The sequence below is a fragment of the Onychostoma macrolepis genome, chromosome 23 (assembly GCF_012432095.1).
Source record: "Onychostoma macrolepis isolate SWU-2019 chromosome 23, ASM1243209v1, whole genome shotgun sequence".
In the NCBI taxonomy this organism is placed as follows: Eukaryota; Metazoa; Chordata; class Actinopteri; order Cypriniformes; family Cyprinidae; genus Onychostoma; species Onychostoma macrolepis.
The window spans coordinates 11418560-11430827 of record NC_081177.1 but is presented as its reverse complement, the minus strand read 5'-3'; the positions used below and the strand labels follow the sequence as shown (position 1 = coordinate 11430827).

General features: G+C 34.7%; 1 protein-coding gene across 1 annotated transcript; it reads left to right on the top strand.

Moving 5' to 3' along the window:
* Window positions 1–15: 15 nt before the first annotated feature.
* Window positions 16–11705, top strand: selenoi (selenoprotein I). The gene is made up of 10 exons (XM_058762724.1): window positions 16–164; window positions 2644–2712; window positions 3373–3481; window positions 4231–4305; window positions 5060–5322; window positions 7214–7322; window positions 7465–7513; window positions 7655–7835; window positions 7993–8175; window positions 8993–11705. Exons 1-10 carry the CDS (start codon window positions 108–110, stop codon window positions 9098–9100), a joined length of 1203 nt encoding a protein of 400 aa, XP_058618707.1. The 5' UTR covers window positions 16–107; the 3' UTR covers window positions 9101–11705.
* The last annotated feature ends 563 nt before the right edge of the window (window positions 11706–12268 follow it).

The following is a 12268-nucleotide window of genomic DNA, read 5'->3' as shown; positions in this document are numbered from 1 at the left end:
CAGGCGTCACGCCACTGCACCGCCGCCGCTCACGCGCAGCACTGCGGATACTGTGCGCCGACACGGTGGTGAATTTCGGTCCGTCTCAGAGCCGTGCTGCGGTCATCATGGCTCTCTACCACTATGTCACCCAAGAGCAACTCTCAGGTTTTGATAAATATAAGGTGAGGCCGCTCTTATTCTGCAAAATGTGTAGGACTTTAGTGTGTCGGCTAGCCGAGCCGTGCTGTTAATGCTATCCTGAAGCATGAGGTCTGCCGGTGTGTGTCGCTCTCTAGAAAGGACAACGGCGGCTTATTGTCACTTTTTAAGAGAAATCGTATATTTTTCCCTCGAATTTGTTGGATGAATTGATACCCCATTTAGTTACTAGTATATATACATCCAACCCAGAGGTTTTAAGGACATATTAGTGTTATTAACCGGTTAATTCACTGGCGTACCACAGTGACTTGAAACCGCCGGTGAAAGTAGATCTTCAGTTCTAAACATGGTTTTACCAGCTTAACACAAACACGGTGTCCAGTTTTGTTGTAATTGCTCTACATGCTTTATGTTGTGGGTTAGTTTGTAAATTGGGTTGAATTATAAAGGGATGGGCTCCTGGTTCCGCCTCTTAACAAAGATCTATGGTTAGGACATCATTTGCATGTGAGTCACAAGCTCCCTGTGCTTTCACTTTAATTGTTCGTTGTGTTCATTTAAAATTCAAATGTTACTGTATTATAGCATTGTAGTGTCAGAGTCCTCTGATATAATTTACAGAAGAAGAAGCATCTGAACGGACTGAGATGCAAAGCTCTTTGTTTATCCATTTAAACCCCTTTGCTTGCATAAACCGTATCTGTCTTGTTCATGATTATTATGACTTCTTAGTGGGCGTTTGTCTAGGATGATCTATCTATCTATCCATCTATCTATCTATCTATCTATCTATCTATCTATCTATCTATCTATCTATCTATCTATCTATCTATCTATCTATCTATCCACTTAATCTATAATTGTTAATCAATATGGATTAGTTTTAAAAGTATTTTTAAGTGATGCTTTTATTCAGCAAGAAGGCATTAAAACATTTATGTTATAAAAGATTTCTATGTCAAATAAACGCTGTTCTTTTGAACTATTGTTCATAAAACAATCCTGAAAAAATTTATCACTTTAGCCTTTAGGTGGCACAACTGTTTTCAACAATGATGATAATAAGAAGTGTTTCTTGAGCCAAATCAACATATTAGAATGATTTCTGAAGGATCAGATGCAGACTGGCGTAATGACTGCTGAAAATTTAGCTTTACAATCACAGGAATAAATTACATTTGTATATAATATATTGAAAAGTATGCAGTTATTTAAAAAAATAATATTTCACAATATTACAGTGTCATTATGTGTGTTCAACAGGATCCAACCGGAACGTGTTAATTTATTGATTGTATAAATTTACATGCTAGAAAATGAATACAAATGGCCCAAAATGAACAAAATATCTGAATGCTTGTCTCAAACAACTGAAAACAGTATTATTGCTTTTTGGTCATTTTTTTATTTATTTATTCATTTTTTAATTTTTTTTATACATTTTCATAATGCATATTATGTTTTTATTATGTGATAATTATTAATTTATAATCCATGAAATAAACAATTCAATCTTTAATTTTAGGCATCTCTGCAGAGGATGGCTTGGTTAAAAGGGTGTGGAACTGAAGGGGTCGGGAGGTTGAATTCCTGGGTGTGACGCAGAGTTTTGTGTATTTCTGAGTGGTTATTTGACAGAACTTGTAAATGAAAGTGGCTCTGACCCTGTGTGCCTCCTGGTGTAATGCCCTGTTGGCCTGATAAGGTGTATTTATTTACTGCCAGTGTTTTGGGCTGTTAGGTGTACAGGCTGCTGAGTTGGTATGTGCTATTCTTGCTCTGCATGTTTGCACATACTTGAAGGGGCCATTGAACATGCATGACTGCCCCCTCATGACTACCGCAGTGTGTTTATTTTAACTCTGTATCTGATCAGGTTATCATATTTAGTTTTCATTTCAGCATTTTTGTGTATATTTAATTAGTGGTTCTGTATACATTATTTTCCTAATTTAATTGTTTTTTTAGCAAACTGTGCTTTTACCTAAGCATATTGGACTGAATAAACATGTATATTTTAGAAAGCATATTTTTCAGGGGTTCAAGAGTTTTGGTTCAGGCCTTCCCAGATCCAGATGTTTTCAAGTCTTCAATAGCCACCCTATCCCTAAGTGTGAGCTCACACAGTGAACACATGCTGTGGAAGTGGTTGAAAAGTGATCTGCCTTCACCACTGAATCATACCACTTACTATCGTGTGCTGTAGTGAAGAGTTTCATATTTGATAGACATTCAGGCCATTTTAAATTGTCACTAGGTTTGAACTTAAGAATTTATTTTCCAGTTGTACCTGCTACTTGTGCAGAATCTAATTAGAGATTTAGTGATATTATGTAGTTTACATTTTAATAATCTCATCTGAAGTTTGTAGACACAGTGCAATATTAGTTGAGACAGCAGAAAACACTCTGTTGTTAACACTTTTCGACATTCACACTTATTGACCTGAGTGTGAATGTGCTGTTTTACGCTGCGTATCTTGTCATCTCTTTTTTACAGTACAGTGCGGTTGACTCCAACCCTCTTTCTATCTACGTCATGCACCCCTTCTGGAACTCAGTAGTGAAGGTGAGAATCTGTCTTTTGAATGTTACCCAGAATACACAAGGGCATCCAGTCTCTCATATGAGATAAAATAATAATAATAATAATAAAGATTAATATTTATTTGTATTATTTAAAAGTACTATTTAAATAATGCATTTATTTCATTTATATAAGTGGATGCATTACAACTCAAGACTGTGAATATGACAAACAGCAGTATTTTATTAATTTTAATACTTCAAAATTGTATATTATATTAACTATACAGTTTTATTAAATTGTAATATTTCTATTTACAATTATACATTTAAAATTTAAGCATAGCATTTTATTTACTTTTGTAATTATAAATTTTACATTTTTGTATAGAATTTTTTTCTCCATTTATTCATATAGTATATTAAAGTATACTATTATTAAATTGTTTTTTGCCTGTTATTTTGTGTTATAAATATGCATTTATGAAAATGTGTTACTTGTCTGTCAATCTTTATAACATATTTCAAATCCATGAATGTATAGAGGTATTTTGCATGAAAAGAATAACATTACGTTGTGTTTTGCTTTCATTGAATTGCATATATGCAACATTAATGAATGTTCCGTCTGGCTCTGATTACCTGCGAGAAAGATCTGACCATTTGCAGCTTGCTAATTTCTCTCTTTCTCGCTTTGTCTCAGATCTTGCCCACATGGCTTGCCCCAAACCTCATCACATTTACAGGGTTCTTGTTCCTGGTACTCACCTTCACCTTGCTGTCCTTTTTCGACTTTGACTTTTATGCCTCAGGTGAGGTCAACAAAAACTGTGTGTATGATTGTTTTGGTTTTGATGCACTAGTGAGAGGGTATTGTGGGTAATGTTCTCTTCCCCAAAGCTTAGGGACATTAACACATTTGTTATGATTACAACAATAACCAATTAATGATTATGTGCAACGATAAGAAAAATGTTGTATAAGTACATTGTCTTTTTTTATATGACAAGGATCAAGGTCTCACTTCCAGCTCATCATTCTCTCAATTATCAACTAGCCATCTGTTAATACACAGCCACACCTGTACACATAGCAGCTCCCTCACATATACACACACTACATTCAGTGTTGTAGAGTAAATAATTAAAGCAAGTTCTGCTTTAAAAAAGTGTCAGTCCTAGTAACAAATCTGATTCCATTAGGTAGTAATGAAGACAAAACTTTTTGAAGTCGTAGTGTTTTTCGCTGATATGTAGCATTGAAAAGTTACATTTATTCTTCATTAATGAACTAAAAATGTAGGTATTTTTATGGGTATATTTTATACATTTAGTTTAATGCTGCTGTTTACTATTTTTGGACTTATTTTAAGTGATATAAATGATTACATTACATAATTAATTGAGCACATTATTTATGTTATGTATGTATGTTTCGGTTTTAATGTAATTTGTTGTGTAATTTATTGTATATTTTCAAGTTTAATGCTGTTATCCTAACTGAGATTGTACCTACTCACAAATGGCACTGATTATTTCATGGGTGTTGTTTTGTGGCATAGGGAAAGGCCATATACATGTGCCAAGTTGGGTGTGGATAGCTGCTGGTTTGTTCAATTTTCTGGCCTATACCTTAGGTAAGTGTGTTTTTTTGTTTTTTTCCCGAGGTACTAATGTTAATTGACCAATCTTCTGTCAGCTAGTGGTCTTAATCTTTCTGAATCATTTTGCAAAATCACTTTATTTGTGTGTCAGTCACATTTTTGTTAAAGATTGTTCAAGTTGTTGTTCAGAACATTCACAATTCTCGTTCTCATTCACAATTCTAACACCGCAAACACCTGTATGATATTGAACACACTCCTTTATTTAAAAAGCTAAACTTTAGCTAATTAAAATAATGGCATTTGATCTTAAAATGAACAAAATACTTATGGAGCTGTGCATTTCAGTATTGTTTGATTAATATTATCAGCAAAACAGACAATATTAGGTGTTTTAGGATTCATTTATATTAGAACCTTATGCACAGATCTGATTTTGACACATATCTTATTTTTAGTCCCACCTGTGTACATTTATAAACCTACTGACGTGTGCTTTATACTTTAATAACTCGCTAGCCCTTTAACCAAGAAGGACATTTGACCGTAATACAGCCACAGAAGACACATTTGCATATGAAAATATGAAAACACAGCAAATTTGCAGAGGCTTGCTTTTTAACACTGTAGTTTTTGAAGGGAAGAGCGGTGAACATTATGTCTAGGATCCAGAGAACCTCCGAAACATGTGAATGTGGTAGCAAGATTGGAAACATGTTTGTGTGGGAATGTGTGTATGTTTGCATATATGACTTTGAAATATATTTTGTCGTGTGTGTATATGAAGATGGTGTGGACGGCAAACAGGCTCGGAGAACAAACTCCAGCACTCCGCTGGGTGAGCTGTTTGACCACGGCCTGGACAGCTGGGCATGTGTGTTCTTCGTCGCTACAGTGTACTCTGTCTTTGGACGGGGTGAGACAGGCGTCAGCGTGGTTACGCTGTATTTTCTGTTATGGGTCGTCCTGTTTTCCTTCATACTCTCTCACTGGGAGAAGTACAACACTGGGATTTTGTTCCTGCCCTGGGGCTACGACATCAGTCAAGTGGTAATTTATTACCTAAAGATAAGCTCATGAAAAGAAAATGTTTTTTTAAAATAAAATATTAAAGTATAACCATAAACAATATATCTTATGCAATATTAATATTATATTAGTAATATGTAATGTTATACTACATTAAGTAAATTAAATAAAATATACAAATGTATAAATAATTTTACTTGTAAAATAATGTATTTTAATATTAAAATTGCACTATATACAGTCAAGGCCAAAAATATCGGCACCCTTGGTAAATATGATCAAATAATGCTGTGAAAATTAATCTGCATTGTTAATCCTTTTGATCTTTTATTTTAAAAATCACAAAAATCTAACCTTTCATTGGATAATAAGAATTTAAAATGGGGGGAAATATTATTATGAAATTAATGTTTTTTTCTAATACACATTGGCCACAATTAACGGCACCCTTTTATTCAATACTTTTTGAAACCTCCATTTGCCAGTTTAACAGCTCTAAATGTTCTATAATGCCTGATGAGGTTAGAGAACACCTGACAAGAGATCAGACACCATTCCTTCATCCAGAATCACTCCAGACCCTTTAGATTCCCAGCTCCATGTTGGTGCTTCTTCTCTTCAGTTCACCACTCATTTTCTACAGGGTTCAGCTCAGAGGACTGGAATGGCCAGCAGAAGCTTGGTTTTGTGCTCAGTGACCCATTTTTGTGTTGATTTTGAGGTTTGTGTTTGGATTATTGTACGGTTGGAGGATCCAAACATGGCCCATTATAAGATTTCTAACAGAGTCAGTCACTTATTGATTTTTTATCTGTTGGTATTTGATAGAATCCATGATGCCATGTGTCTAAACAAGATGTCCAGGACCTCCAGCAGAAATACAGGCCCACAACATCAAAAATACAGCAGTATATTTCATTGTACACATGGGGTACTTTTTATCCCTGTGTTCACCAAACCCATCTTGAGTGTTTGCTGCTAAAAAGCTCATTTTTTAGTTTCATCTGACCATAGAAGCCAGTCCCATTTGAAGTTCCAGTCGTGTCTGATAACTGAATATGCTGGAGTTTGTTTTTGGATGAGCGAGGAGAATTTTTCTTGAAACCCTCCCAAACAACATGTGGTGATGTAGGTGCTGTTTGACAATTTTTTTTTAAGGTTTTCTGACCCCGAGACTCAACTATTTTCTGCAATTCTCCAGCTGTGGTCCTTGTAGAGTCTTTAGCCACTCAAACTCTCCTTCTCACCGTGCATTAGGACGATATAGACACACGTCCTCTTCCAGGCAGATTGGAAATTCTTAATTATTGCCCTGATGGTGGAAATTTTCACTGCTCAAAATTGTGAATATGAATGGGAATATACTTTAGAGATATTTTACTCATAAGAATTTCTAGGGGTGCCAATGTGTATTTGAGAAAACATTTATTTCATAATGATATTTACCCCCATTTTAAATTCTTATTATTCAATGAAAGGTTAGATTTTTGTGAATTTTTTATTTTATATCAAAAGGATTAACAATGCAGATTAATTTTCACAGCCTTCTTTGATCATATTTACCAAGGGTGCCGATATTTTTGGCCATGACTATATATATATAATTTATTTTTATTCCCCATTATTAAATGGAAATATTATAAAAGTTTCTACTGTCATTTTGTAAACAATATAATGAATCCTTGCTGAATAAAATTATTAATTCTAAGTATTAAGTAAAAAAAGAAATCATACTGACACCAGATTTTTTAGCAGTGGTGTATTTTAAAAATATGAAATAAAATAAAAATTCTTGAAGGTAGAATTTAGTTTCTGTACATGTCACAGCACATAGAAACTTCAGTGATACTTGAATGGAAATAAATTTAACAGTTTGTATTAATTAATGGGTTTTTCCCCATCTCTATGCCAGACTATCTCTGTCGTGTACATAATAACAGCGGTGGTTGGTGTGGAAACATGGTACAAACCTGTTATTGGGAATATTCATTACAGAGATTTCTTCACTGTTATGATTGTTGGTGAGTGAACTCTGCCCTGTCATACTTAATACTTAGTTAATACTTCAAATGCTGGGTTTTCATACGCTTTTAGGCCAAACTTGCAAATTAAAGGACGATCTGATTTCCTCATACGTTTTTTTTTTTTTTTTTTTTTAAACAGGTTGTTTATTTGTTGTAACACTGCCAATGAGCCTCTACAATGTCTTTAAGTGAGTTTCATTCCAGGCCTTTTGTACCTTTGGACTACATAAAAATGACTCGTACTGTGTAGCTTACTGATTCTCTATTAAATAATGTATGTTTTGGAACAGGGATATTTGTTCTCACTCTTTCTCTCTGTATTATTATAGGGCGTACCGTAATAACACCCTGAAGCACAGTTCGGTGTATGAGGCCTTGTTGCCGTTTTTCTCTCCCGTCCTCTTGTTTGTGCTGTCTACACTGTGGATCAGTCTCTCTCCTACGGACATCATCCAGAAGCAACCCAGAATCTTTTATCTCATGGTGGGAACAGCCTTCTCCAATGTTACTGTGAGTGTACTCAGTCCTCTAGCTCTCTGCTGTAGATAAACAAGTTGTGCAGCCATGACAATGGATGTCTTTTAGTTCCATTTGAAACATCTTGTCAGATGTCTGCTCCTGACATGCGCTCTCTCTCGCTCTCTCTCTCTCTCTCTCGCTCTCTCAGTGCAAGCTCATTGTATGCCAGATGAGTAATACTCGATGCAAGCCACTGAGTTTGTTGTTGTTGCCGATGACAGCTGTGGTGTTGCTAGTGATATCTGGGACTTTGCAGAATGGTGAAATTACCATCCTTTACATATGGACCGCCATAGTCCTCCTCACTCACATACACTATGGAGTATCAGTTGTGAGTAAAGACACACAAACTGCTCATTAGTTCAGTAGTCATGAAGAATAATTTAATTTACCTTAAGATGGTTATATATTAAACTACTTATAATAATAATAATAATAATAATTGGATATACATGTATATACTGTTCCATTTTTTGCTCAAGGCTGCATTTATTTGATCAGAAATACAGAAACTGTAATTTTGTGAAATATTATTATTTTGTTTTCTATATTAATATACTTTCAAATGTAATTTATTCCTGTGAAGCAAGGCTGAATTTTCTGCATCATTACTCCAGTCTTCAGTGTCGCATGATCCTTCAGAAATCATTCTAATATGCTATTTATAATCAATGTTGGAAACAGTTGTACTGCTTAATATTTTTTGAGCCTGTGATGCTTTTTTTCAGTATTCTTTGATAAATAAAAAGTTAAAAAGAACAGTATTTATTCAAAATATAAATTTTGTTACAATATACACTATTCAGAAGTTTGGGTTCATTAATTTTTTCCTTTTTTTTTTTTTTTTAAGAAATTAATAATTTTATTTTGCAAGGATGTGTTGGAAAATGGAAAATGGAAAAGTGATAGTAATATGATCAGCATATTTTAATGATTTCTGAAGGATCATGTGACATTGAAGACTGGAGTAATGAATAGCTGATAAATTCAGCGCTGCGTTACAGAAATAAATTATATTTTAAAGTATTTTAATAGTATATTGATATAATAAATATAATGTAATTATCTTTTGCAATTGTCATGTTTTTATGCACAAGCACACTTATATATTTCTCATTATGGTCTTTTTCTTCTGTCTCCCTGTGCAGGTGAAGCAACTGAGTGATCATTTTAACATATACGCTTTCTCACTAAAGAAACCCAATTCGGACTGACAAGACGAGGAGAAAATCGGCCTGAAGGCTGCCGAGGTTTAAGCAATCTCAGCATGCTCTTCAGCTAGCCGACTCTCGCCAATCACCAAGGAGACACAGCTAACAACAGGAAACCAAATTGTACTGACCAAATGCGCCGCCTTATTCTGAGGATGCTGCTCAATCAACAAATGAATGGAGCTGCACCACAGGGTCCACTGATCCCTGAGGCAGAGCTGTGCCGTGGGGCTCACAGAGCCCTGAGGCAGAGCTGCACCACAGGGCCCACTGTGCCCAGAGGTGGAGCTGCACCATAGGACATATTGGGCTCAGACACACAGTTACACCATGGGACTCAATTGCTCAGAAAAACAGGACCCATTGAGCCCAGGACCTACAGTGCCTCGACTTGCAGCTGTGTAACAGGGCCCATTCCTCCCAGAAAATCGCTCCGAACCGAGACGGTTTGGTTGTCTGGTATCCGTGAAGCTGGGGATTTTGCTTGTTTCCTAAGGAAATGTGCTTTTCAGCTGAGATACTAGGAGCCTTGAACGGTTAATCTCACTTACACGCTCTCAGATGAGTCACGCGCAAACCACATGATGATGAATACACACATATGATGTGATGAATGTCTTCAGCTTATTCGATTTGAAGATTTTATTTACATATAATTTTGGCCTCAATCGCTCAATTTGGGGATTTTTTTTTTTTTAAATAAGAGGCATTATTTAATTATGTTTCTGTAATGGACAGTATAAGTCGACTATGAAAACAGTCTAATTTTCAGTTAATATGAAACTTATATGTATGAGGGAACAGGGATATTAGATGCTTATTTAAATCTATGGTGCTTTTGCCGATCTATACAATTATACAAAATTGTAATAATGACATAAGACAAATTTAAACAACCACAACTAGTTATCTATAATATCACATACAGCTCAAACCACAATCTCATCTGACCGATTGAATTTGTATAACTACTGCAACTGGGATATTTGTTTGTTATTGTTTCCATTTTACATTGGTGATGGTGTGTCCGCGTGCCGATTTTCAGTGTCTTCAGGTTCTCTCTTCTTTTTTTTGCTTCACTAGTCAGCTTTTATTGAGTTTATTTGTGCTTGAATGAAGAGTGCGCTTCAAACCCTGACCAGGAGAGGGTGCACTTGGAGTGAGCGAGTCAAACCTCGCTCCGTCTATAAACACGATAAAAGCACTAGTCTGTGTGCCACCGACATGTCCGTTAAACCTGCAGACTGCAGGTGTCATGGCCTGCATCAAGCTCATTCCAGCATTTAGTCTGTTTTTTGTTCTTTTGTTTTCGTTTACGTATCTTACTTTCTGTTTGGTGGACTGAGGGCTTATATAACGGCAATAGGATTTTTTTTTTTTTTTTTTTACTTTCATTGGTTGTCTGAAGTGTCTTGTGAGTTGAATGTATGTGTAAATATATGGATGAATGAGTGTGTGTATGTGCATATGTACTGTATGTATATATCTGTGTATGTTTTACACTTATACACTCACTCTGGAAAACTCATGCCTCCATATAGTCTGTTTCTCTGAGATGAGACATCGATTGATGTGTAAACATGTACAGTCTATTCATGTTGTTATAACATTGTATTGTTGTTCATCTTGCTTTTATTATTTTATCTCCATAATGTAATGGGATTCATATTTCTTATCTTCTAAATACCTTCTGTTTCATATGAATTGAGAAATTACATGGATAAAGAACTTACATACTTTAACTGCTATATCCCAAGCAAATTCTTTCTTTGTTATTATGTCAGCATCTAATTATTGCCCAGTACACTTTTTCAATATATTATTTGTTAAAGAATGTGTAATGACACATTTCTAAAATTCCTGCAAAATTTAGATCCGAAAGCTTTTAGCCAGCAGATGGCGCTTTTTTATTTTTATGCAGTAGAGCTTTATATTTTTGTATAGAGTCTGATGGTAGGTCCTTCCAGGGTCAAATTCACTACGCAAATCAGCACATCAAGTTTTTTAGTGCACAGAATATCAGAGGAGGCTGCTGTCAGTGTGGCTGCTTGATGTGTTTTGTTTGTGTTATAATTATAATTTTTAAACTAAACATCCCTCTTAAATGTGACTTTTGCTTGCAGGAGGACTATCAATTACTGTATAACTGCATTTGTGTGTTGCTTTGGAGAACAAGCAAATGTAACTTTTTTTTTTTTTTTTTTTTAATCTAAAGTGGGATGAACCTTAAACCTCTGCATATTGTAAAACAAAATCCAGCCATGTTGTAACATTATCTTGTTTTGATGCCCCATTAAATGTAAGTGTATCCACAGTATCATTTTGTCCTATTGCAGATTTTGACACCCCAGTCCCAGGACAGGCAGGATTTCACTCAGAGTCACAGTACATCTTGTGTGTTTCAGGTACTAAATAGTGAACCACCACTGTTGTTTCATGGAATTAACCCTACCATTGCATTGCACATTTTGGTAATTTTTCATTAGTTAATTTACATATATATTATTTATTTTTTAATATAAAAAGTTGTATCCCAGTAGAGGACATGCAAAATGTGAAAGTGAGTTTTGAGAGAACCAAGTAGACCTTGTGCCCTTTCGCCTCATTCAGGAGTTCCCCAACATTTTTTGTCAGCCAAACCCCTTAGACTTAAAATATTTATTTGAAGCGAACTCAGTATCTTAAATTTTGCATTAACTTATGTTGGTTAATGACTAAACAATGACTTAGTGTCTTTTTTAAGCAAATGTTTTATTTTGAACATTATTTACAAAATTGACATTTTTACGTTAAATTTACATTATTTGCAAAACATTTATTTTGTTATATTGCCATTTGAACTGTGATATGTTTAACTTTAATAGTTGGACTTTAAAGTGGACTCAAACTTTAGTTTAGTTGTGATAGTGTCTCAGTCCACATTATTCACACGTGTTTTTAGTAACCAAACTATTAACAATAATAGTTATAATTTTCATTAACAGTAATGTATTTCTGTCTTCAATGTTTTATAATTAGTTTAAATTACAGTACTGTAAATTAAAACAATGTGATACTATTACAATGTTTTATTTTACACACATTCATGTCTTCAAACCTTCAAACTCTTGAGCTTTTAATGTTTCAAATTCAAGCTTTTTATTTCGGCAGAATACTGGTAAATGCTGTAAACCTCTATCTAAAAATGTTGGAAATTATGTGTACATTGTGCTT